General features: G+C 51.7%; 1 protein-coding gene across 3 annotated transcripts in view; it reads right to left on the bottom strand.

Annotated features, from left to right (window-relative positions):
• ARID1A (AT-rich interaction domain 1A) overlaps positions 1-23,642 on the bottom strand; it is a 60,970-nt gene extending 37,328 nt beyond the window's left edge. For 2 of the 3 annotated variants that reach the window (XM_027443850.3, XM_038167252.2), the window contains exon 1: positions 22,155-23,415. In XM_027443850.3, the coding sequence (XP_027299651.3) occupies positions 22,155-23,348 (1,194 nt within the window). In that variant the 5' untranslated portion in view covers positions 23,349-23,415. Of the gene's footprint in view, positions 1-22,154; positions 23,416-23,448 lie in introns of those variants that run through there. The other variant, XM_038167253.2, reaches the window with a different exon arrangement.
• Between the last annotated feature and the right edge of the window lie 1,852 nt (positions 23,643-25,494).

The following is a 25,494-nucleotide window of genomic DNA, read 5'->3' as shown; positions in this document are numbered from 1 at the left end:
CGAGAAGTCATTTTATGCTGACAGATCTCCTGTGGCCAGAGGACAGAAAAAAGGTGGGAAGGATCACTGAGATGAATTATCAGCGTGAGTGGCTTTTCCCCATGGTAGGCAGTAGTTTAATGTCCAGATATTCCACAACAAGGTAAATTTACGCTGAAAATTTAAATATTCACAAGAAATGCTTCTTCTTTCACATTTAACAAGGTCTCCCAAAACACTGCAGTCTGTTAATTTACACTTACGCATTTCAATTATTCCACGTTGATGTAGTAACACTGAGCACTGCTACTGATGTTCAGCGTTCAAGACTGAAGTTCTGTGTTTTGTTTTTTAGAAAGAGCTTTGTGTCTGCTGCCTTTTGTATAACGCAGGTTTCAAAATCAAATTTCTTTAGATGTGTGAAAAAAAACAGTGGTCAGCCTTGGAAGTCAAGGCCCTGAGTCTTAGAGCAGACATCATGAGATGAGCAAGTAAATGCAACTTTACTAGGACTTCCTCATCTGCACCACCTCTGCCTGAAGCCAAGACATAAGAGCAGTCAATCAAATTTCCTGAAAATACTTTAAACCTCAAAAACACGGCCCTTCTACCTAGGTAGTTGCATTACCACACTAAAGCCAGGGCTGCCTTCAGCCTGATTTGGCGTAGCGACCTCTAAATGAATCCCAGCCGCAGTCTTTAACCTCCATCACTTGGGCTGAATAAGAACTGCTCCCTGATCTCCCGATGACCTAACTAATACCAATTAGACGTTTTCCACCACATCACCATGACAATGGGCTCTCTATTACACCATTCCTTCCTGTAACTAGCCCTAGGGTGGTATTTGGACGGATCCACCCTCTCTTGCTGAGATCAGGTGCTTGAGGAGTGGCACTACAGGCCTGCACAAGCAAATATCGCACAAAGCCAGCTCCTGCTGGAAAGCTGAAAGAATCCCAGACCCCAGCACAGTATTTCGGTTATGTTTGCAGAATCTGCCCTCCTAGGAAAAAGTTCGTGCAGTATGCTACACTTCAGAAAATCCTACCTCAACAGCCAGCACAGCTTGAAGTCCCAACACGCAGACCCTGAAAACATTTGTTTGACCAGCTGTCTGCTGCTTCGTGCCTGCCAGGCACGCCACACAGCACCGTGCCCACGCCAAAAAGAAGCGAGCAGGGGCACAACGGGGAGTTAATGGCACTCTTGTGGGCCATGGGAGGGAATTTCACGGGGAGGGCAGGCAAAACACCCCACTTTCGGCAAGGCGGTGCGAGCCGCTCAGCCAAAAGCAGGCTCCCCGAGAGCAATTTGCACCAATGTGGCACAAATCGATGAAGAACGAGATCCAAGCCCCCTCCTCCCCTCCCATTCAGCTCCAGACACCCCTACAAACACAACGTTTGCCATCCTACACAAGTTGCTCACAGACAACCGTGTACATTGAGCCAATACGATTCCCCCATCAAGACAGCTCTAGAGAGAAACGTGCCCTGCTACGGTCCTTTGTGCTTATTTTTTTTTCCATTTTAGTCCATACTAAAACAGTCCTGGAGAAGTTTCAGGGTTTATGCTGAAGTTACCGCAGATGCTGCTGCCGAGGAGCAAGGATTGAGGCTGCAGTGCCCTGCAAGAAGCCCCGCGGAGCGCTGCATCGCCCCGGGAGGCTGCACCCCCACACAGGGTTTCAGCAAGCTCTGAAGAGGAGCTTCCATTCACAGGGACAGAAAGGAAAAAAAAAATAAAAGGTAAAAAGGTCTTGGAGTGCTTGAGTCTGAATCCTCAGAGCTACACTGACTACCTCCTGAATGGGAGCATCCATGTGGAGCTTTAATACACCCTAACGGATGCAAATTGGGTTTACATCTTCCAAGCAATTGTCCCTATTGCTTCCCGAGCTCGCCTTGTGGGTACCACCTCAGATTACTGACATCTTTTCCCTCCCCAAACTATTTTCTTTGGTATGTTAAAACAGTACCACCAGGACAGCTTCCTTGCCCCTAGCCTTTGGTAAGTCGATGCTCTCTTTCATCCTACCCCCAAAAAAACATAGGCTGTGCCTTTCTTCTGATACCTGCTCTAGGGCAACTTTTGGTTCTTGAACATTTCAGCATCTTTTCCATTTGTTACTTGTTTCCCCTCTAGTAGTTACCTCATCTTCACAGCCCGCTAGCAAAGGCAGCTTCTCAAATACATTCTTGTTCATTCTTTTTTTTTTTTTTTTTTTTTAAATATGCACACACCACACGCTGCCTCCTCTGCACAGATTTTCTTGTCTGTGGTCACCCACAAAGCTAACCAGATCCTCAAGAAGGACAGAAACAAGGTGAAGATCCACTTTTCCATGACTCTTACAGGAAGCATGATGACTGTTAAAAAAATTCAAGAAACAGTTGGAACAGCTCATAAAACCATTAAAAAAAAAAAAAGAAAGAAAGAATAAAGAAAAAAGCAACCCAAAACACAAAACCCAAACATATTTCCAGGATGTGACCAAGTCGTCACCTTGATGGCTCAGCGTGGGAGGACTCGATGCGCTTCCAAACTGCGTGGCTTTGAAGTGCCTCTCTCCTACAAGGCCCTAGCGCCCAGAGATGCTAAAAACAAACACGAAGAGCATCACTCCCCATCGCAGCCTTATAAGTAAAAGTCTATAAGCAGAAGAAATGGAAATGCCAGTTAATTTCCTCCGACAGAGGAACAATAGTTCATACACGCACCCGACTTGTTGCAAACAACAGGCTAACTCGCCCTCCCTGGGGCTGCCGCGTATGTCTCAAATGCTGCAAGACCTTGTCTCTTCCCCCCAAATCTCCCAAAAAAAAAGTCAGATGCCTACTGCACTGACAGGGCTTTAACTCCTCTCCTCTTAGCAGCATTGCTCTGTCTTCGAGAGCATAGCATCAAGAAGTCTACTTGACTCTGCTCTCTCAATCCTTGTAGGAAAATTTAACCACACGTGCCTGAAGAAAGGAGCAGTCCGGGCTGAAATACAGCAAAGTGCTGATCGATCCGAGAGCTGGTGCGAGGAGCGGAGGTGCAGCACGGCTCCTCTGCACGCCGCTGTCAGGAGGGCTGGGGGAGCCGAGAGGAAGCGATGGCTGCTCACTTGCAAAAAGCACTTGAGGGTAAGTAAGGAAATACCACGCTCCGACTGCAAAAGGCTGGAGAGTCTTCTCTGGACTGATACATGGGAAATCCTTTCAATAGGAAACCACAGGAGTAGATTACTGTGATTACACTTCAAAAGCAAAGGCCCTGCCACAGAGAGACATAATTGAGAGAAAGTGTCGCTCCTTGATCACTGAAGTCCAGACCCCCTGCTTACACCTCCTTGCATTCATAGGAATTGCTTCTATTCTGCCTTCAATCTCGGTATCTCTGCTGTTTTCTAACACCGTTAAGTACCAAAACTCGGCAAAACACAGCCCTGTCACCGCTCAAACTTTTAACAGCGAAGTTCTCTGGTACGGCGTTGAATGAAAGCAACCGAAAGCCAGCGCTCCAGAGAAACTGCTGAGTTCTCAAGGAAATTTAAGGTATTGCTAGCCTAAGAGCTTGTAACAGCAAGCCCAAAGCAAGCTTAAATGGCCGAGTTCAAAAGCTCTCCAGATCAGTGTGTGCGATGTAAAGCACGTCAGACCCCCACCACGAAGCAGCACCGTGAGAAGCGGCTAAAAACCAGCGGCACAGCCTCCTGGCTGGGCGAGCAGAGCGAAAAGCTTTCCAACAAAAACCAGCCCCGAGCGGAGAAGTGAAACGACTGACAGCCTCTCTGCTGCACGAGCAGACAGGTAGGGCTTTGTAAAAAAAATAAAATAATAAAGAAAAAAAAGTGTGAAGTGGACAAGAGGATTTCACAAACAATTCTTAGATTTTGTCCCGCAGAAGAAGAGTTTGGCCTCTGCAAAAAGCAGTTCGCTGAAATTGAAGGGGACTTGCTTAATGGCCCCAACAGGAAAATGAGTAAAGAAAAGAGGCAAATCCCACTTCGGAAGCAAGAGCCAAACCCTCCACAGCCGTACAGAAAAGTCTAATTCTGACCTTCCCGATTACCTTATTGCATATTTGGACTTTATTAGGCCAGGGGAAGAAAAGGGAGGAGAGCTCTTTACTGAGCTCTCCAGTTTCAAATCGGCGTCATTCGGCTATTGGCAAACGGAGGTATTGGCCACAACTGGTTTCCTCAGCTGCCCCCAAAAAACTAAAAATAAAAAGGCCAAAAAAAATAATCCAAAAAGCACCAAGCTCTCACCTTGGATCCAAAATCTTTTCCTGAGCAGATCTGTTGTCCGTTTTTCGCGATAAAAAATGATAAAAAGCATTCCTGGCTGTTTAACCGAGAGAAGCCCTAATTGATTCCCACAGTAATTAACCTGCATTTTACCTCGGAGAGTGGTAGTTAAGGAAGTCGGCACTGCTATTTATAACTCATCTCAAATTGAGGGCAGACTGCCTAAAATCTAACACATCCCAGCTGTACTCCTGTTTGAACTGGGGCCAAGGGAATTTTTTAAAGCAATCTTGGCACTGAATGAATGACACCAACAGTATGAGCGCGCGTGTGGTTGTGTTGTGGTGACGTAGCAGCGGAGGTGGATGGAGGGGGGGGCCGATCGCTGTAATCCCTCTCCCGAGCGCTCTCGCCACGCGCGCGGGCCCCGGCCCCGGCTGCACGGCGCTCCGGAGACGCCCACCGAGAGCCAAACACAGGAAACCCTCTTTTCCTGTGGAACGCCTTGAAGTGAGAAGCACATGGCTAATCTGCATAAAAGCAAAGCCACGCCACCCCTGCCAGGAAGGTTAGTGCTCGTAATCTCTGGCCACGCGGAGCTGGCTGCCTGCGAGGACTTGGACCCGCGCCTGATAACCCAGAAAGAGCCGAGAACAGATGGGCAAGGACCCCGGCAGAAACAGCACGGCGCACGTGACTCGCCACATGGCCCCGCGAGCACAAACTATTGTTTGGCTGCTGAGCGCCGGTACAAAGAGCCCGCCGGGTCCTGCCAATTCAGCACCAGGCCGCAGCTGCTCCCGGGACACCCCCGGGCCACCCGAGGGGGGGGGGGACAGGGACTGCCAGACCCTGAGGGTTGAGCTGAGAAGGGGCTGAGCAGCGCCGACGCCGGTTAACGCAGTCCTGAGAGCCCGTGGAATGAGATGGTCACGTCCCCGAGGATAAATCCGGATGGGACCTTACAGAAATTAAGATGTCTTGGAAGAAGAGCGTGCTCTTTGCTCGTGTCTCCAACCCCTCGTTGCCTGTAGATGAGGGCAAGTGGTCTCTGCAGGCAGTGAAGTTACAGAGCGGATTCCCACGGCAGCTATAAAAATGGTGTGAGTGACAGACAATGCTGGGGAGTTTTTTTCGGTACGAATCAGTCAGTCGGTATCACGGTCATATTGGATTTAAACCAAGCAAGAGAATAAAACCACCTGTGCTCCCCAAACCTTTCTGTGCAATGTCTACAAAAATCAACCAGCTATACAAGCCCGTAGAAAGCTGTAGAAAAAGTTGAAAAGCAGCAACAGAGCATTAGCCTAACTGCCTGGTAACACCTACAGCAGCTCAGGGAAGAGACCCGGGTCCAGATTCAGCAGCTGTGCCAAGGAAGGCCGGAGAACCTCTACCTGAGAGTCCCTGGCCAACAGTGAAATCGCTTGGGAAAAGCTTCTGAGCTGCCGAGAGGACTCACCAACCGACCATTATTTCCAAAACGTGACCCAAATCAAAGGGAAGAGGCCGCACCGAACTTTGCCATTTCCCCTATGTTCCACGTCCTGTGGAGCTGCCCAGGGCTCCAGCTGCTGTCAAACACCAACACCAGTAAGGCCACGGAGGCCCCAGCACCCTCAGCACGCATCCAGGGACGAGGGATTTAACCTCCCGCTGCTCAGCCCTCCCTGTAAACTAAACCTCTGCCATATTTTCAATTTCAGCAGGTACAATTAGAGTTACACTACCAGCAGCATCGAGGCAGACACAGTTTTCGGCACACTCACCAGTGTTAAGCTGTGTTAGGTGTGACGGTACCGGCACAGAAAGCACGGGTGCTTGTGAACAAGCGTGGAACCCATCTCCACACGGCAAAGGGGTGGGCAGGGGCAACACAACCAAGGGAGGGGCATCCACCAGGCAACACAAGATGCTTCACAAACCCTTTCAGCCACAGTTTACTCTCCTGCCCCACGTTCACACTTCACTCATTTCTGTGCCTACCTGTAGCCTCTGAAACTCCGCGCACAAGTGACTCAGATCCCTCCGTATGAGCCTAGAGCTCAGGCCGGGGCAGGAGCACCAATTACCAAGAGGCCTCGTTTGTGAGCAAACACGGCTCATCTTCCAGCGAGGAACACTCTCAGCTGATCTATTTAAGGTCTAAGTAGCTGTGCTAAGGTCAATACCCCTGCCCCAACTCGCTACCCTTTATAGCTTCCTGAGGGGCCGGCGCACTGGGTCACGCTTCATTGCCTCTCTCCCTGTGGTGCCCTGTTTTTAAAGAGATGGAAGAGGCTGAGGTGAAATTAAACATTAAGATAACAAGAAAAATCCTCCTGTAATACGTGAAGATGCCCCCAAATGATTAAAGACCTAGAACGCCCCACGGCAAGCCCTACGCTAACATGGATCAGTTACATCCCATCACAGTTAAAAAGAAAATACTACTCAGAAAAATCACAGAAATGCTTACTTCTTGTAGTTTTCCCCTTTCTTTTTTAAACTTGAGAACTTCACCATTTTCCTTCAGTCCCTCAGCATCACCAGGGAAGTGCAAACCAGCACCGCTCAGCACCCATCAGTTACCCTCCTCACCCATCCTCCAGGGCAGCACCCATCACTGCGGGGAATGAGCAGCCCATGGGAGACCAAAGCCAGCACCCCTGAGGGACACAAGTAGGCTCCTGCAAGCACCAGGCTGGAAACAGCACCGAAATGCCCCGTGTCACACCCACAGAGACAGTAAGCTCCACTTCGAGGTCCCTGTGCCTTGTCCTCCCACAGCACCCTACACCTTGTGGGCAATGCCATAGGGCGTGTGCCAGGGGTACCAAAACCCAACTTCTGGAACACAGCACAGGGCTGGTTTCAGGGTTACAAACGCTCATCCTCCATTGAAAACTTGAGAGAGAAATCCATTCTCACGTGAGCTACAGAAAAATAAATCACCACCACCTCCCAAATCCAAGCCTCTCACTCAGATTCGAGCACATTAACCGAGAGGCAGAAAGCTCACCTCGTTATCAATGGCCGACGCAAATTCCCTGATCGGTTGCTGAAATAACTGACCTCTGCTCAATAGTTTCACTTCTACGAGTAGAGGGAGCCTGGTTTTCTTCTGATTTTTTCCAGTAGGTCAGAGTTCGACCAAATACTTTCTATTCCCCTAATCTGCTAACACACAGGCCTCAAATAAGCTATAGAAATCAGCACTGCACACAAAAGGAAAACGTTTTCTAAACAACCTCGCTCACCTGCTTCTAACCAAGTTATTTAGAGCTCCTGTAGATTTAAAGCCAGCCCCGCTAAACGTTGCTCCTTTCTTTGCCTATAGATTTATTACACTCGTTCCTTTGGGGAGGTTTTCTGTAAATCCATTATACTAAGTCTTACCAGTGGAAACAAAGATGAATAAGTTTTCTCCAAACAGCTATACTGCGAACTGCATCTTCCTGGCTAAACATAATTCAGTAATTACCCTATTAACATTTCTCAGCAAGAGGCCAGTCCACACATCTCGGAGGACTTTCCTAAGCACCACTTTTACTAATACTCTTCAAATTGATTAAAACTGACCGGAGTTTTGCTTGCAGGATCTGTTATTACAGAATGCTTTACTCCCTTTACTCCTGAAAGAAGCGAGTCAGAAGAAGATGTGGCCGGGAAGTGAAATGAGAGCCCCACATCCAACCCTCATCAGAAATACCCCAACAGGAGCACAGCGTTCATGCCCAAGTACAAGAGGGGATCTGAGTTTATTCTTTTTCTTTGGAAAGACAGAAGGAAGGTGCTAAGCGTGCCCCTGCTTTAAACAAAGTGCGTTTGTTGATCTCATCTTTCCCTCCTAGACCGACTTTAAGCCCTCCTTAACAAATTCAACAAATCCAGCTTATCGAGGCTCTGGATTGCAGTTTCTTTCTTCAGCCCGTCACTCTCTGACACATGGCCACACAGCTTATCACACCACATTATTTAGGTATCTCTTAGGACCCTCAATGCAATATTTCAGCTGCTATCATATCAGAAGATGACATACAGCTGGTTTTCTGCAATCTTCAGGATCTACTCAAAGGCGGATGTGCGTTCGCATTAACAAGACATTTTTCTAGACTTCTGTAGAGCCGTGGTACAAAGGGACCTGAAGAAGATTTACGCTACTAACACGGAGGTGGGCTGAACAAGGAGAGGAGAAAACTCTGCTTTTATGCAAAGTTAGCACTCACGGAGATGCTGTCATTATGTAGTATCCTTTTGCCAGCAAGACACCAGTGACAGCCTGAACATCCACGGCGTATAAAGTAACACGAGGGCTGCACAGCAGCTCTGAGCAGCAGGGAAGAGACAACCCAAAGTCCCTTTCACTGTCCCAGCTCATCCTCAGGCTCCGCAGCAGCCGAACGGCAGCGACGCGTTGTCTGCATCCGATGACTCGGCCGGGCAATCAGCTCCTTCTGCTCTCATCTCAACTCCTTTATCAGGCACTGAAGTGGAAGCAGGAGCTGACAGCTACCTCCGTGGTTATTTGAACGTGGCAGAGAAATCTGACAAACACTATTTGCCGAATTAAATGCAGTCTAAATTAACAAAGAATTGGGATCCTTTCGCAACAGCTGGGGACTGGGGAAGTTTTCAGACATTTCGCAGGTAGTTGGAGTCAGATTACCCCGTTCGCTATTTAGAGGGTCAGTGTCACTTCTAACACCTCCAGTTTTATTTTCATGCCTAAGTATAAACGGAAATTATTTCCTTCTATCCACAGAATGGGGCTGTCCCCTCGCTCCCAAACTCCAACTCGTTTTAGAAGCACGCTATTTACCCAACTCAGCCCACGATTTCCAAAGTGTCACCGCTGACTCCTCCCAAAATCTTCACCTCAGCTCTACGGGAGACGACCCCAAGAAACTTGTGATAGTTGTAACGAGGTGGTGTTCCTTTTAGGATGGAAAGAAACTTCCTTCCTGAATATTAAATCAGGCTTTAAGTTTAGCCAACCTCCTACGTCCGCTCTAATGAACTGGAAGCAAGTCAACAAAAAGACGGTTAAGTGTCTTATTACAGCATTTTCGTTCCAGACCTACTTACACACTAGAAGGAGCAAGCAAGCTCTTGTACCACAGAAACAGGACAAGGCAAAGAGCAAGCCATAAAACAAAAAAGCAAGAGAAGGAAGGATTGGGATGGAAGAGCAAAGCTACGCTAAGCGTTACCCTGACCTAAGCGATCTGATTTCAATCCCGAAGAGCACAGCTGCTCCTGTTCACCACCAAGATGTAAAATCTTTGCCCTAAGCAGCAGGGAAAACCTGAAAGGCTCCAGAAGTTCTGTAAATCCATTCAGACAACTGAGACCTGTGGCAAACCCCAGTCACACAGCTAATTCGTAGCACCCGTTTCCATTCAAACGGGCAGCGCTGATCTCAGAGACAGATGGCTCTTGGTACTCAACTCCATGGACATTTGTTTTCCACAACTTGAGCCCCAGTACAAAAGAGCTCACCAGAGTTCATTTTCCAGAACAAAGTTAAATTTACCAATTCATTAAAAGCCCTTTGCACACAGAAATCCGAGGGGGCCCAGTGCACGTTTAGCAGTCTGATAAGGCACCTCCAGCACACCTTCCTAATTTGCTAAAGACACTTTTTTGCCATGGACAAGAATGACAAAACTTACACAAGCTCTGAAAAGAAACCAACACAGAGAGACATCATGTGAACTCTTCTGGAGGGGAATTAAGTTGGTTTCACCCAGGCAGAAAGCACCCACCATCAAGCGGAGGGGTAGCAGGCAGAAAAGGAGCCTGTGCATTATCAGCTTCTCCCATTCCAAAGCAACACAACAGGAAAGCTGCATGCTGTCCAGAAAGAAGTTATGGGTGAGTCTGTCTGGAGATGGACCTTCATGCAACTTTTAGGGAGGGAAGGAGGAGGACACGGCTAAATTGCACAGCTAGAGATCCAGCCTCTGACTGCGCTACCTTACGCAGCTTTCCTCATTTTAAGCTATGCCTTAGTTCTCCATACATAAAATGGGAATAAACGTGGCACTGCAGGTTTCTACCCACTTGTGTCTGGCTGAAAGCTCCATCTGTATTTGAATATTTCAACATTTTGCAAATCTGTTTCATTCCCCCTCCACCTCCCAGAATAAAGGGTGGCTGAACAGACTCACCGGACAAGCAAATTCCCATGGCCACCTACCCCACGGGGCTGGTAAGGGCAAACCCCAGAGTTCAGGGCTCTGAAACACCCCAGGTGTCCAACGCTCCCAATTCTCCTACCACACAGCACCACAGTGGAGCAGGACACAGCCACTCTCACGGTAAAAGTGAGGTGCAGCTGTCGGAGGCCACCTCATCTCAGCACACACAGCTCCATCTTGTCCAGAGCAGCTGCTTGCCTTAATAAGAGCTGCGTGTCGGGGCCTGTAGTTTCTCCAAGCCACGTTTTAAGAAGCACATAGGCTCTTCCTTGCCTCTGCAGAATAACTGAATTTGTTTAAAAGCGTGTATAACGCAACATAAATGAATGCCAGAACAATCCAAGTAATCTGAGGTTCGGAGCTCACCGACGGAAGGAATTATCTCAGGTTAAGTTAACCCATGACCAGTAAGGAAAACACAGTGCTCCGCCAGCCATCCTCACCTCCAAAACTGAGAGCTGGAGCTCTCAGCTCAGCCACGGACATCGCTGCTGCTCTGAGATGGGCCAGCCCCTGGTGCAACCATCTGCTAATACCTCCAGGAGCATCTCCAGCCACAGGCTTGCAGGCGATGCTCACAGCACACCTCGCACTGTGCCAGCGTTAGCCCCAGCATCGCCTCGTTAGGAGCTACCTGGCATCCCTTAAGCTCTGTCCTTCCCTCCCAACCTCACCCCAGTATTTTATAGGAGGGATCTGACACGAGGCAGGGTAGCAAGGCTCCGCTTTGCTAATAGGAAGAAGAAAAAAGTTACTTCCCTTCTTATTACAGCAGCTGACAAATTTGGATGCTATTTTTGTGGGCTTTATTGAGCCTTCTCTTATTTTAGCCTTAAAATTCAGCCTTCAAGACTCCACTTTGGTTCCACGGAACCAAAAATATTTAAAATTGCAGTAATGACAAGTTACCATCTGCATTCACCAAGGATGCACTCGGTAACTTCGTAGCAAACAACAACCAATCTCCAGTATTTATACCCAAATGATCTATTTGCATCCCGAAAGCAGAGCTGCTGTCATGCCTATGTTGGCGAGAGGAGAAGAGGCTGGGGGAGATGAAAAGACTACGTAGGCAAGAAACGCAGAGCTGCAGCCAAGTCAGCTCCCAGACAGCAGCAAAGACACTGCGAGAGCCCTCGCGAGCCAGCACTATCACGATTCTAGTACCTTAAACTCAGCAAGCCCAGCACAAATCCCAGCCCTGCAGTGGCACAAGGTCATTGTCATTAGAAAAAAATAAAATTAAAAAAAAATCCACCAGCCCTACGTAGCTGATTATAGCAGTTGGGAGGCCTGGGTCTACCACCCTACGCTCGCTTCTGTCCTTGGGCTTCTACGCGCCGAAAAATCCAGCTTCTTTTAAAGCCAAACCAACACCGTGGGGAGTTGCTGAGCGAGTTCGAAAGAGCGTGCTGGCAGCTGGGGAGAAGATACAAAAATTCAGAGCTGTGCCAATGCCATGGGGGGAGGAGGAACAACCAACGTTGCACAGTCTCTTCCCTGGTTTCAGGAACAGGTATAACAAGAAACTGCAAGACAACTCATATGAGAAAAGGAAGAGGAGGCATGACTGTACCTTGACAGCAGTGACAACTCCGAGCAGTTTATTGCCATTTGCAGAGCGATCAGATTTAAAGCTCCCATTAACAGGCGCTCACCATCCATGGCAGGCATCGCTGGTACTTTGACACGATGCGCTTCCAGTACTCCGTGCTCATCATTAAAGCCGGTAAATCTACACCCTGAAGCTCAGCAGCAAATTATATCACGATCTCCTGATACAATATGCCTAACGAGTTATTCTCCTGAGCGCCCGGACCACAGATTTAGTGCCTTGCTCCGGAGAAGAGAAGGGAGGCGAGGGTTAAGGGCCGAACACAGTTGAAAGCCAACGAGGAACGCTCGATTGCTTTGGGATATTTCATAGAACACTAATCACTTCATCTGATTTTAATTCCTGACACCAAATCAGCATATAGCTTTTCAAAGGAAATCTTGTCCTAGATTGCAAAGTAATCAATCACAATTAACGTGGAAGCAAGCTTTTGCAACGCTGCCATGCCTCGTGAACCAAACAGGAAGGCCGACGAAAGCATCTCGGAAATATTTTTCAAGTAGAGGCTGGGGAGACAATCCAGGAGAGCTCGCCAGCCACTTCTGTACATCCACCAGTGGGTACTGGGAGCCGAATCATCAGCTGAATGTTTTGCTTCTCCCAAGCATACCCAAACAACTGCTTTTCAGACCATTTCTGTTACGAACCCCCACCAGATCCAGGCTCAGCACACTCACTACCTCCAAGTCTTTCCCCCACCAAACACGCCCCGTGCCAGGGGAGCCAAATTCTGCCCGGAGGCAACCAGAACTGACATTTCCAGTGAGATCATTTTTCATAAAACCAACAAAGAAAACCGTTCCGGGTGCAAGCCTGTGCCCAGAAATAACGTGTGATCCGGCAGTTAGGGCGCAGGGACAAGGAAAGCCCCTCTGAGAGGCAGAGAACTGGCACTTCCTAGCCTCGCTGGTTATCATGAACTGAAAACTAGGAGATGCTTAAATGCTTCCTACGACCATACCGTCCAATTATCCCCACTCAATTTTTTTTATAAAAAGAGCCCAACTCTGTCAAACGCAGCAGTTGCCCTGGATCCTTTTCAGGGATTCCGGAGCACTGCGATTACAAGCCCCCTACACAACAGTAACCAAATGAGTTTGTTTGAAAAAAAAACCTTGACGAAAAGCCCCCCACGCAGCTCCCCCAGCCCCAAGGGCAGGCCTGCAGAGCTCCTCACACCGCGTGCAGCTAACGCACAACCAAGAGGCCGTTTCGGGAACACGTGACGGCGCTCAGTGAACTGGCCTTGAATGCGAAGCCTTTTCCGGGGTGAGCAATGCCAGCTACAAAGTCAGATCCTTAACTCAGGGAAACAAAAAAAAACACAAGCTGCAACTAATACCAGCACTTCTACCATTTCAATGCATCTTCTGCACAGAGGTATGAGCTTTTCTTCAAACCATTTCACAAGAAGTATGTTTGAGGAAAGACCACCTCTCGTCTAGCACCAGTTTAATTATTTACATACAGTTAATGAATACCAGATTCTCCTCCTAAACTTGTACAGGGTGCATAGTCCTGCAGACATTTGGACTTTAAATCCATCATCAGACTGTTAAGAAGAATGAAACTCAAAACAAGACTACAGAAGGATCCCATCCAGAAAAGTACAGAGCGAGCCTGCTGGGCTCTGGGACCCTGGAAGAGGTTCAGGTGGTAAAAGCAGGACAGTCCAATCCTTTCGGCACAGCCCCCAGCGAGCACAGCAATCTGGAAATAAAGGGAGACATTTTGCAATTTAACTAGCGAGCTTTTCCTCGAGGAACTGGGGGACGGGGGAAAAAGTCACACATTTGTAACTGGTTATCGTGTAACTTTTGCCTCCGATCCCAATACCTAAACAGACCGGAATAAGCAAAGATATTCAGTCGAGAGGACTTGAGACATTGTTTTTGTGATGTCAAATGGTAAGGATAGCAAAGCACCAAAACAGACTGAGGAACCTGCATCGCCTTCATCGCCGCCTGCCCTGTGCTTAGGTAGCGCTGATCCTGCCCTGGAGCAGGAGAACAAGCTGGATGACCTTCTGAATCCTGATCCAGCCCTCTGCCCAGTGAGAAAATCATCGTCACCCACAAAGACAACACAGGCAACGAACCGACAGCGAAACGCGCTGGCACCGCAGATCGCTCTGCACATTCCCTACCGAAACACATCAAAAACGGTGCCCTGAACCCAAAACAGAATGGCCTTTTCCAGCAGGTGCCCTGCCTCTTCTCCTTCTCAGACCGCATCCACGCTGCTGCAAGCACTGCTCCGACACGGGCAGCGCTAAGCACAAAGCCCAGGGCCGGCAATCGGAGCGGCGTGACGCACCGGGCCGAGAGTATCCCAAATCTCAGCCCCCGCTGGGGCACGGCGGGACTCCCACCGTGATGTCTGGAGGTGTAGCTGCAGCTGTGGCCTGAGCTCAGGTTTTAAAGCATTCCTGCTCAGCTATTCACAGGCAGGCTGCCAGAGCGGTGCTGACATCAGAAGGGAAATGGTAATTTTCAGGGTTTCTCTTAGTCAAACCTGAATGAAATCTCACAAGTGAGTACATGGGGGGGGGGGGGGGGGGAAGTACTTGTTTAACCCAGTAATTCTCCCCAGGGGAAATTCCAGAGTCCTCCAAACTTGAAGAATTTCTCTTTGAGAAGTCACAGAATCTCTCAGGATGGAAAGTGACGGCTACCTTAGGCCGTGGTCTGACATCAGCGACTGGCTGCTGCCACCAAAACGCTCTCTCCTCCCGGTCACATGCCAGAAAAAAAAAATGTGAAAGTGTAGCTCGGTCCCCTCTGGTTTGTCACAGGGCCAAAAACACCCGTGCTGACACAAAACACAGGGCCAGCCCACAGCAGAACAAGCAGCAGAGGTCTGCTCCGCACCGAGGGGACACTGCCTGTGTCGGGGCCTCCTGCAGCTTCTCCAAAAACTCCTCCCCGTGTCTAAAACGCAGCTTCTTGGGATAGTTCAGGCATAAAGAGCAACAGGAAGTTACTCAAGCCTGAAAAAAAAAGGAAAAAAGGAGAAAAAAAATTTAATACGTCCTTGAAAGAGGTTCAATTGCTATAGGTAACTCACAGAAACAGTGACATGCTGGTTATCGCATGAAATGCCAGTAACGGGAATGGAGCGGTAGCTTTTCAGGGTTATTTACACAAACTGATTTTTCATGGAAATTTCACAGGAATTAGCACGCACGCTCTCCACCACCTCGCTCCCCCAGAAAGAAATTTCTTTACCGTGAGTGTTTGCGGAACAAAACGATCCCTTTCTTGACTCGCTCCTACCCACTTGTCCCCTTTCTCACCCTCAAAATAAGAAGAAAGAAGATTAGAAATTAGATTCTAGCTACAGCTATCATTTTACCCTGAACATACAAAACATTATTTGCTGTGAAATTCGGAAGTAGCTTTTATTGAGTTTACCTGTCATTATGTAGTATCCTTTACATTTCACTACGGAAAGCTCAGGCCTGCATTGTGTAAATACTTACTGAGCTGTGACTGCAACTCAGAAATACTCCAGGAAGAACACCATGGCAAACACGGTAATGCCCTTCTTGACGTACTCCAAAAAAAGAAAAAACCTCAAAAACGCTCAAGTTGCATGACTGAACTGCTGAGTTATACGCTGAGAGTGCAGGTGCACAGAGGAGTAAGAACTGGGAACCCCTCCCTCATCCATATGTTAAAATGTATTATCACATCTGATTAAGACACTACAGGAACTGGTAAAATATGTACATGAGCTCAGCCCTGAGAGAAGCAGCTCCTCCTGTTCCAGCCCTGCTTCTTTCACTCTACGAGCCTCTGCGGACAGGCTGGGGTGCTGCTCCTCTAGGCGCAGAACTCCATTAAAAGGGTCTTAAGGATGCATTCAGCTCAAGCCATGCACTGGGGGAAGAACCACGGCCTCACGCTTCGAGCACAGGATGAGCCTCACAAGACCCGTACTCCATCCTCAGCCCTGTCCCAGCCCCCGTGCCTCACCTTGGCAGCTTCCCACATCGACATCTCGGCTGCTTCCACCGAAAAGCAGTCGCTGGAAGAGCGCGAGAGCTTTCGTTCCTCCTCTACATACCAGGGCAAAACAAATGACTGCCTGAAGCCTACGGTTTCCACGGAATTTCAGCCTCAAGAAGAATAAGCGTACACTCAACCCAGCAGAGATGACATTTAACTTATGATTGGAATTTTACTGGAATCGGTTTATAAATACAGCACGGCCTTCCTGAGCCTGCAGACAACACGCGAGGCCTCTCGGTAGGTGACCAACTTCGCCGCTTTTCCAGCCACTAAAACGAAAAACAGAAAGTCACCATCGGCCTCCCGAATGGCACCCAGAACAGGTGGACGGCAGGGACCCAGACGGAACACGTCAGCTTTGGTCCAGCGTGCCAAAGAAAACTGCTTTTTTTTCCTCCAATCCCACCTGTCATTCACTTCAGGCCGGAGATTTATCGCTTTGGCTAACAGACATCCAGGATAGTTTTACCAGTGCGTGTGCGTAACCTCTTAATAAATTAAAGGCTGAACTTCTGGAAATCAGCTCATGGCAGAAAAATTAAAAAAAAAAAACAAAACCACTTCTGCAGGATTTCTCCCCAATAACCCTTTGTTTATGGACCCTTCCAGAAAAGAAAGCAGGTTGGCCCTAACAGCAACTTTAATGCCGCCAAGCTTATCTTTTTCATTCTCCCCCCTGCACTTACGCCTGCCTGCCTTCGGTTTCTGCTTTGCTGCTGCCCGAGAGTTTCAAACATTCTTGGCAGGAATTGGGCAACGGCATGCTGATGAGCTTTTCCCCAGAGCAATCCATCACACAGGAGTTGCAATTCAAAAAAGAAATCAAACTGACTAGACAAAGAATTCAAATCCACCCGGTAAAAACTGTAAAGGGCATCTTTCTCTAGTATTTTAATTACGGAAGAGCACAGATTCAGATTTGTGGGGCAAAAACTGGATTTCCAAGCTGGTGGCGTTCCTTTGAAAAGGGTAGAAAGAAAAATGGTGGAAAAGTCGCGTATGAGGTAACAGTAAGATAAAACGAACAGCTGCACTATTTAGCCTAATTTTAGACTCCAGTTTCTCTCCGAAGGAAAGCTGATGTGTTTTGCTTTGTTTTTTAAATAGGGTCTTCACGTTAAAACTTCTGTAAGATAATATCCATTAACCAGTGTTCTCAAATAAGACTAGACTAAAAAAACGATGAACACAGCAAATTTTAGGGGACTACACGGATATATAACAGCATTTGAGTCTCATGCTTCCCCCCAGTTTCCAGTATCACCTAAGAACAGGGGAGAGGTTCTGCGTATTGGCTGAGCAGTCACATCAGGAAAGAGAAGTTTTAGCAGGTAGAACAACTTGAACTGGACTGATAGTTTTAGGAAATGGGCACGTGTTCTCACCAAAAAAAAAAAAAAGAAATATGACCCAAAAGTCAGATGTACAACCTTCCATAAAGCACGGCTCTGTCTTGCAACCACCACGATGATTACAAGAGGCACCAGATGTAGAAACCCTTCCCTAGTACAGCTAATAAATAAGGATTGACAGAACATTTAATTTATACTTAGCAAAAGGCAGGTGCCAAGCACTACTAACCCCGTTTCACGGAGGGGAAAAAATGAAAAAAATCAAAAAGGACGGCACAATCACGTTTGTCCAAAGTTTCATGGTAAACTAGCAGGGACAAGGGCAGGAAAACTAAGCTGCAGTTGAGCATCAGAACTGATGGTTAGTGTCCCGTGTCCTAGCTCACACCTATCCTGCCCAAATAACACTAGTCACCGTAAAACCAAGCATCAGGATGATGGTATTTCAGAAATCAAGGTGTTTAACAGAATCAGGCAACGCCTGGTCTACCTCAGGCTACTCTAAGAAGTAAGCCTGTAAGATCTTCAGCATCCACATCAGAATTAACTGCAGTATTTCTTACAACAGCAGACAACCCCCACCTTTTTCTACTTCTTTTAACACAGAGAAAATCTGAAGTTGCCCATTCAGAGGTGAAGCCTGACCAGAAAAAGATGCAGCACCCCCGTTTTCATTGGAAAGCCCTCGTGCGTACTGCACCTCGCAAGCAATTCGAGGCCTCCTAACATTACCATGCTAAGCAAGGAAAAACCCCGCGCTCCAAGCCAAGAGGAGCCAGGTCTCAATTGCAGATTCCAAGATATCACAGCTCATTGGCAGCACAGAGCCATTTGGTGCCAATTTAGTTTAAAAAACATATTTTCAACAACATTTTTCATGCCTCGCTTACTGCTGAAGTTGAGATCTAAGTCAACAAAACATAACTATTGTATGGCAACGGGCCCAAGAGCGTTTTTTATTAGCATAGGATTTTTAAACTGACTTCACTGAACTTACAACAGCGGCCTGGAGACGACGGTGCACCTATGGGGAGGTTATCCAACATGCCAATGGTTAACAAAATCCGAACACACCTCCCATTACAGGAGACATCGTTTGCCGTAGTGAAAGCGTGTGCCACGAGAAATGCCCACCTCTTACAGGGAGGGAAGTGCTTTCTCCTGAGCAGTTTCCTTTAGGTCCCAAGACGCTGGGAAAGCCAGCTTGTTATTAGGAACGGCTACACGCTCTGAGGGGAAGTGGAAACAAATGCACGACAGAGCTGTTAGTAAAATGGAAAAACTGAAAACTAAGATCCCAAGCCTGGTTTCTTACGAGTCATTCCCACAGAAAACCACAGATTTCTCATCCCACACTCTGCAAAAGCAGGCATTCTCATCTCTTGACCCTACTCCACATTTCCCAGCTGAAAAAGGTCAGCTGAAACAGACGCAAAGCCCCTAAACCTCCATCCCAGTCCCTGCAAACACACAGCACACCTATCTTATGGGGGGAAGCACCACGCTCCTGGGGCCAGCCAGTGAGCAAAGGTCCATGAGGGCTACAGACCATCCCTATCAAGTGATTATGCTCTTAGTTTATTACAGGAAACGTTCCACCAAAACAACTTTCACGCCAGAAATTACTTCGTCTTTCTTGATGAGCGGTGTGTTGAAACTCCCCTTATGGCATCATTCATAAATCCTACCACGTGTGGAGAATTAAAGGCACTCCTCTTCGCTGCTCAGGACGGCTTCCCAACCCCAAAACCTCAGGTTAATACCCCAAAAGCTCCTGAACGCAGGAACCCCATGCTCTTCCCACATCACCTTCTCCAGGTTTGCACCAAGAGACCTCTCTCTTTGTAGTGGGTCAGATGAATTACGCTCGCCTCTCGCTCCCCTACAGTTCCTCAGAAGTTAGGGCTAAGCACCCACTCTGTTCTCCGCTGCACAAGACAAAGGAAAGACACGAGCTTTAAATCCTTCCAGCTGAGGGAATTTAACAGGCCACACACCTGAAGGAGGCTGTTATTTGGAATGGAGTATTGTCGTTATTAATTAACCGTTTCTTGTGAGCGGCTCAGAAGACAGGTGGAAGCTTTTCGCATCCTGCCAGATGAAAGGCCTTTTTCCTTTTTAACAGCAGAAAAAAGGAATTGTCAGTCTGAGTCCACTAATCCTTCATGCAAAAAGGATTTGGGGGGGTTGGTTTGGCTTTCAGGGTGGGAGAGTTGTTGGTTTACTTTTTATACGCTATTTGTACCATCTGAAGTTAAACTAATCCTCAGAACAGCTATTCATTAATAATTCCAATTAATGAGACCAGTTCCTCGGATATTGACATACGATGTATCAACAGCTCCCAGAAGCAAATCAGTTTCACTTTCCGGGACAAAAAGGCAATCCAAAGACATCTCCCATTGTACCAGAACAGACAGAAGTACGCTTTTGGCAGATACACAGCCTACTAAAACCCCTGCTTGAAAAGTTCGGACATCATATTTTAGCAGACATTTTATCTAGATTTACATTTGTCAGGATAGAGAAAGCCGCTTCAAATAACCCCCCGAGCATCCGTGACATTTGTCTGAGGTTCCTCTGTGCCTGTAACCCAGGTATGCACGAACGTAATCCCGAGGACCCGAAATCTCCGCTCAGCACAGCCGAAAGCTCACCACCCGCTGCCATCGGGCAGGTCGATGACCACAGAGATAAGAGCCACTCTCTCAGACAGCAGCGTTCCCGTCCGACAGAAAGGACGGGTGAGTAACTCAAGATGCTGAAGGAGGCTGCCTTCGGCAATCAAGGAACAAAAATTAAGCAGTTTTCAGATTGACACCAGAGAAGCACCGAGCAAGAAGGGAAACTCTGGAGGCTGCGTGTCACACTACGTGGTATCAAGTGTCTCTGACCCAGGGCCTGAAGTTAGAGAAAAGTACACAGAAAGAAAAGGGAAGTCTGTCAGTCCTGCACGAGGCCACGACAGGCCTTGGGGATGCACATCTAAACACAGAGAGTAACCTCTCTTTAATCAAAGCTTCCAGATACCAGCATCTCCTTTCCCTGTATCTACAATATCTGACGTATGTACTGTACTGCTTTCTCCTCTGCCCTTTTTCTGGCCCTCCATATTTCCAGCAAGCAGGCAATTCTACACACACAGCAATAATTTTAATTTTCAGGCTTGTTTTTCCTATTTGTATTCCTCTGCAAAGCAAGGAGCTGGGACGCTGTGGAGTCTGACCACAGCCAGGACTTGCACGTCCATCATATCTCCCTCTAAATGAAAGGGAGGGTCAGGCAGTGTCAGTGCTTACCCAAAGAAAGTCAAAATGTGCCCTGATACATGCGGTTAGAACCCTTGGCCTGTCCTCTGGTAAAGCTCCCAACGGAATGTAAATTGGTAATGGACCATTTCCAGTGCTTCCACCCCAAGTTTGGTTTTGATTGCTTTGTTGGGTGTGTTTTTCTTTTTCTGTCCATTTTTTTCGTTATTAAGGCTGCGATACACCCCAGAAACCCCCCAACATCTCTATCTCAAAGCACCCTAACAGCGCCAGTTTTGAAAAGGGCCAAAATCAGCCAGGAACAAAACGCATCCTCAGAGCCATCAAAGAAATCATTTATAACCAAAGGGAAAGTCACATAACCAAAACAAACAGCAAGCCCATTGTGCGGAGCAGCCCTGCCACTGTTCTGACAACACAGACTCTTATTCCAGGCCGCAATCAAACATCACAAGCAAAATAAACCCAAGGTACAAACAAAAATGCCATCGCCTCCTCTTTTGTTTCAGGCACAATGCGACGAGGCCGGGCTGGCCGGGATGGATGCGGGGCTGCCACCGAAGCTCCTCAAGGTCACGGCCAATTTCTGCTGGGGGGGGGTTGGTAGAGGATGGAGGGGGGGGATGAGGATGAGGAGGCGGCGAGCGGCAGGGCCGCTTTGGGTCGGGGCTGGCAGAAAAGGCGAGTGTAAAAGTTTATGAGCTCATCAGGATTGTTGTACCATTACATCAGAGGCAATTATAAATGGCCAAGAGCAGGAGATGGGGAGCCAATCAGATCACAGATAGGATGTCAACCTAAGACCAACTGTCTCCTGGCTTTGACAGAAGGATTTTACCTCCATAATTCAAATCCCAAACCAAAGCGATCTGCGCTTTACTACTCCCATCGCCGAGCTGCTCCCCGCCGCCCGCCCAGCCTCCGGGCCTCCCAAGGGGGGAAACGCGGCCCCGACGAACCGGGCCGAGCCCCGGCGACCCCAGAGGGCCCTCGGCGACCCCCGACACGAGGGGTTCGGCCCCCCCCCGAGGAAGGGAACCGGGGCCTCGGGGCCAGGCCGGCGGCGGAGGCGCTGCCGTGGCCCCACGCGGGCCGCCCGCGAGCCCCGGCCCCGGTTGCGGCCGCCACCGCCGGGCCGAGCCCTACCGGGGGGGGGCGACCGCCGGACCCCCTCCCACAGGGAGCCCCCCCGGAGCCTCCCCCCTCCCGAGGCAGCCCGCGGGACGGCGGAGGTTCCCCGGGAGCCTCGCACAAAGGCTGGGGAGGGAGGAAGGGAAGGCAGCGAGGCAGCCATTTTAGAGCGAGCCAGCAAAGCACAGACAATGGCAGCTCCCCAGCAGCGCCGGCCCGCCGGGGGGGGACCCGCGGGACAAGCAGCTGCCCCCCAACACCCCGGGACCCCCCTCCCCAGCCGCCCCCCGGCCCTTCGGGGTCCCCCAGTGTCCCCCCCACCCCCCCAACTGCCCCCCTGCACCCCCCGCACCCTCCACGCCGGCCCCGCCGTTACCTGCTGGCTCCTGCCGAGGCTCTGCCCGCTGCCGCTGCTGCTCCCGGGGCTCATGGGCGCATGGTGGCTCCTCGGGGGGGCTCCGCCGGCCGCGGCCCAGCCCTGGCTGTTGCCCCCGCCGTACTGCGAGACCATATCCGCGGCTGCCGGGCCCTTGGCTGCTGCTGCTGCTGCTGCGGCCGCTGCTGCTGCTCCCCCGTCCTGCGGCCCGCCGCTATAGTCGCCCCCGGGGTACCCCTGGTAGCCGCGGGCGGAGCTGGGGGAGGTGAGGAGCTGGTTGAGGGTGGGGGTGGCGGTGGGCTGCGGGGTGGCGCCCCCTCCTCCTGCTCCGCCGCCGGCCGCCGAGGGCCCCATGACCCCGAAGCGCTGCTGCTGGAAGGCGGCGGCGGCGGGGGACTTAGCCCCGGCGGAGCTCTGAGCGCTGCCCCGGGGGGAGCTCAGGGCGTAGGCCTGGGGGGGAGGCGGGTAGGAAGCGGCGCTGCGGCCGGCCGCGTAGTAGGAGTTGTACTGGTGGTTGGCGAAGCCGTGCTCGGCGCCGCCGTGCGAGTTCTGGGGAGGGGGCGGCCCCGCGGGGGCTCCGGTCGGCCCCGGGTAGGGCTGCTCCAGGCCCCCGCTCTGCAGCGCTGCCATGCCAGGGCTTTGTTGTCCGCCATGTTGGTGGAAGGCAGCGGCGGCGGCGGCCGCAGCAGCGGCGGCGGCGGCGGCGGCCTGGGCGCCCCGGCCGTAGGGCTGCCCGAAGCCGTAGGCTGGCGGGGGCAAGGCGGCCGGGTGGGAAGGGGGAGGCTGCTGCTGCTGCTGCTGCGGCGGCTGCTGCTGCTGCTGCTGCGGCGCCCCCACCCCGTCGCTGCTGCCGCCGCCGCCGCCGCCACCGGGCGGCTCCGGGAGGTTATTGTTCAGGGTGGCGGCGGCAGCGGCGGGCCTGGGGCCCGGGTTCCCGTTCGAGCTCTTCAGGTCGGCCTCGGCCCCTGCGCCCCCTCCGTTGCTCTCGGCCCCGTCCTGCAGCTCCTTCCCCGGGGGGCCCTCGCTCTCCGCCTGCTTCTCGCCGCCGCCGCGCTCCGCCGCCGCCTCACCCCCCGCCTCCTCCGGGGGACAATCCCGCTGCTGCTGCTGCTGCTGCGCCTCCGCTTTCTTCAGCTCGGCTGGAGCCGGGGCGCCCAGGCTGCTGGCGGCGGCGGGGGCGACCTGAGCAGCCATGATCCCCCCTCCCCACCCAGCCGCCCCCCCCCCCCCCCCGGGCCGGTCCCGGTCCCGGTCCCGGTCCCGGTCCCCCCCCCCCCCCCGAGCTGCTCCCTGCCTGGCCGGCCGGCGTGAGGCCTCGCTGCTCTGCTGCTCCCCGCTCAGGCGGCGGCGGGCTCTTCAGGGCAGCGGGGGCTCATTCCCCCCCGGCCTGCTCGGCGAGGCGGGGAGGGCTCCGCTGGGCTGGGCTTCCCGGGGCCTGGCCCCGCTGTACCTCCTCGGTTGCAGCCGGCGGAGAAAGGGGAGGAGGAGGAGGAGGAGGTGGGGGGGGGGGGGGGTGGAAGAAGAAGAAGGAGGAGGAGGAGGAGGAGGAGGGGTGTTGGGGGGGGGGGGGAGACCCGGGACGTAGGGGGCTCGAGGAGCGGGAGGGAGGGAGGGGGGGGGCAGCGGCGGGCGGGTGGGAGCCGTGCCCGGAGCCGGGCCGAGCGGTGGCGGCGGCGGGGCCGGGCTGGGGCGAGCAGCTCCCGGCTGGGGCGCGCCGAGCGGGGCTCACTCCGGCACGAGGCTCAGCGCTGCCATTTTACCCAGCGCCGCGGCCGCCTGCCAAACCCGGAGCGGAGCGCGGGGCGGCCCGGACGGGAGCCTCCTCCTCCTCCTCCCTCCTCCCTCCTCCTCCTCCCTCCTGCTCTCGCTCTCTCTCTCTCTCTCTCCTCTCTCTCTCTCTCTGCCCCCCCCCCCCCCCCCCCCCCCCCCTCCCATCACAAAGGAGGAGCGGGGCCGGCCCCGGCCGCTCGCGGCTCGGCGCGGCGGAGCTGCCGCTCGCAAAACCCGCGGTGGATTTCGCGGAGTTGAGAGCCGGGGGGGGGGGGGAGGAGAAGGGGTGCTGGGGAGGGAGGGGATGGAACGGGTCGGGCTGAAGCGAGCGAGGATGAAGCGAGCTGGGCTCAACCGGGCCGGGCTGAAACGGGGTGGGCTGAACCGGGCCGGGTTGAACCAAGCTGGGCTGATCCAGGCTGAAATGGGCTGAGCTGAACTGAACTGGGCTGAACTGGGCCAGGTTGAACCAAGCTGGGCTGATCCAGGCTGAGCTGAACTGAACCGGGCTGAACTGGGACAGGCAGAACTGAGCTGGGCTGATTCAGGCTGAGCTGAACCGGGCCGGGCTGAACCGGGCCGGGCTGAGCTGAACTGGGCCAGGCTGAACCAAGGTGGGCTGATCCAGGCTGAAATGGGCTGAGCTGAACTGAACTGGGCTGAACCTGGCCGGGCTGAACCGAGCTGGGCTGATCTGGGCTGAACAGAACCAGGCCAGGCTGAAATGGGCTGAGCTGAACTGAACCTGGCTGGGCTGAGCCGGGCCAGGATGAGCTGGGCTGAACTGGGCCGGGCTGAGCCAAACTGGGCTGAAATGGGCTGATCTAAACTGGGCCTGGCTGAACCGAGCTGGGCTGATCTGGGCTGAAAGGAACCGGGCCGGGATGAAATGGGCTGAGCGGAACTGAACCAGGCTGGGCTGAGCTGGGCCAGGCTGAGCTGAGCTGGGCTGAACTGGGCCAGGATGAAGCGGGCTGGGCTGAACCAAGCTGGGCTGAACCAGAACCAAGAAGCGAGCAAATCGCCTGGGGAGCCAGCGGAACCAGGGCAGGAGGAAGCCCCCCAGCCTCAGCTGGGCTTATCCTGCTCCAGTCGGAGGCCCTGCTCGGGAGGCAGCCCCCCTTGCCTTGCCAGGGCGGTGAGGCCATGGTTCCCACCATCAGCAGGCCACCAGCCCACCTCCCGGGGACAGCAGTGAGGGCACATGGCTGCGTTGCTCAACACTGGCTCTGGATTTTCGGCAGGGAAGACGGCCCGTGGGTTAACGAAGCGCCTCTTCTTTGTCCCTAGAAATTCCATTTAGAATTAGCCTTTGCAAACTATTAAGGTTTGTCATTTCCTCTCCGCTGGTTGTGTCCCTCTGGAAAGAAGAAAAAAAAAAAAAAAGAGTTGGCGGCGTGCCATGACAATAACTGCACACACGGACATCCAAGAAAGTCCGGTTCCCGCTCCTGCCAAAGCGACAGCAGTGGGCAGTGAACCAGGAACTCCCTCGGGGTGGCTGAACGGGGACAACCACAACCACCTGAACGTGTCTAGACACAACACGTTGGGCAATGGGACGGGATGC

Source organism: Anas platyrhynchos, chromosome 24 (assembly GCF_047663525.1).
Source record: "Anas platyrhynchos isolate ZD024472 breed Pekin duck chromosome 24, IASCAAS_PekinDuck_T2T, whole genome shotgun sequence".
In the NCBI taxonomy this organism is placed as follows: Eukaryota; Metazoa; Chordata; class Aves; order Anseriformes; family Anatidae; genus Anas; species Anas platyrhynchos.
Note: the sequence above shows the minus strand (reverse complement) of the source record. Positions and strands in the feature narration are given on the sequence as shown.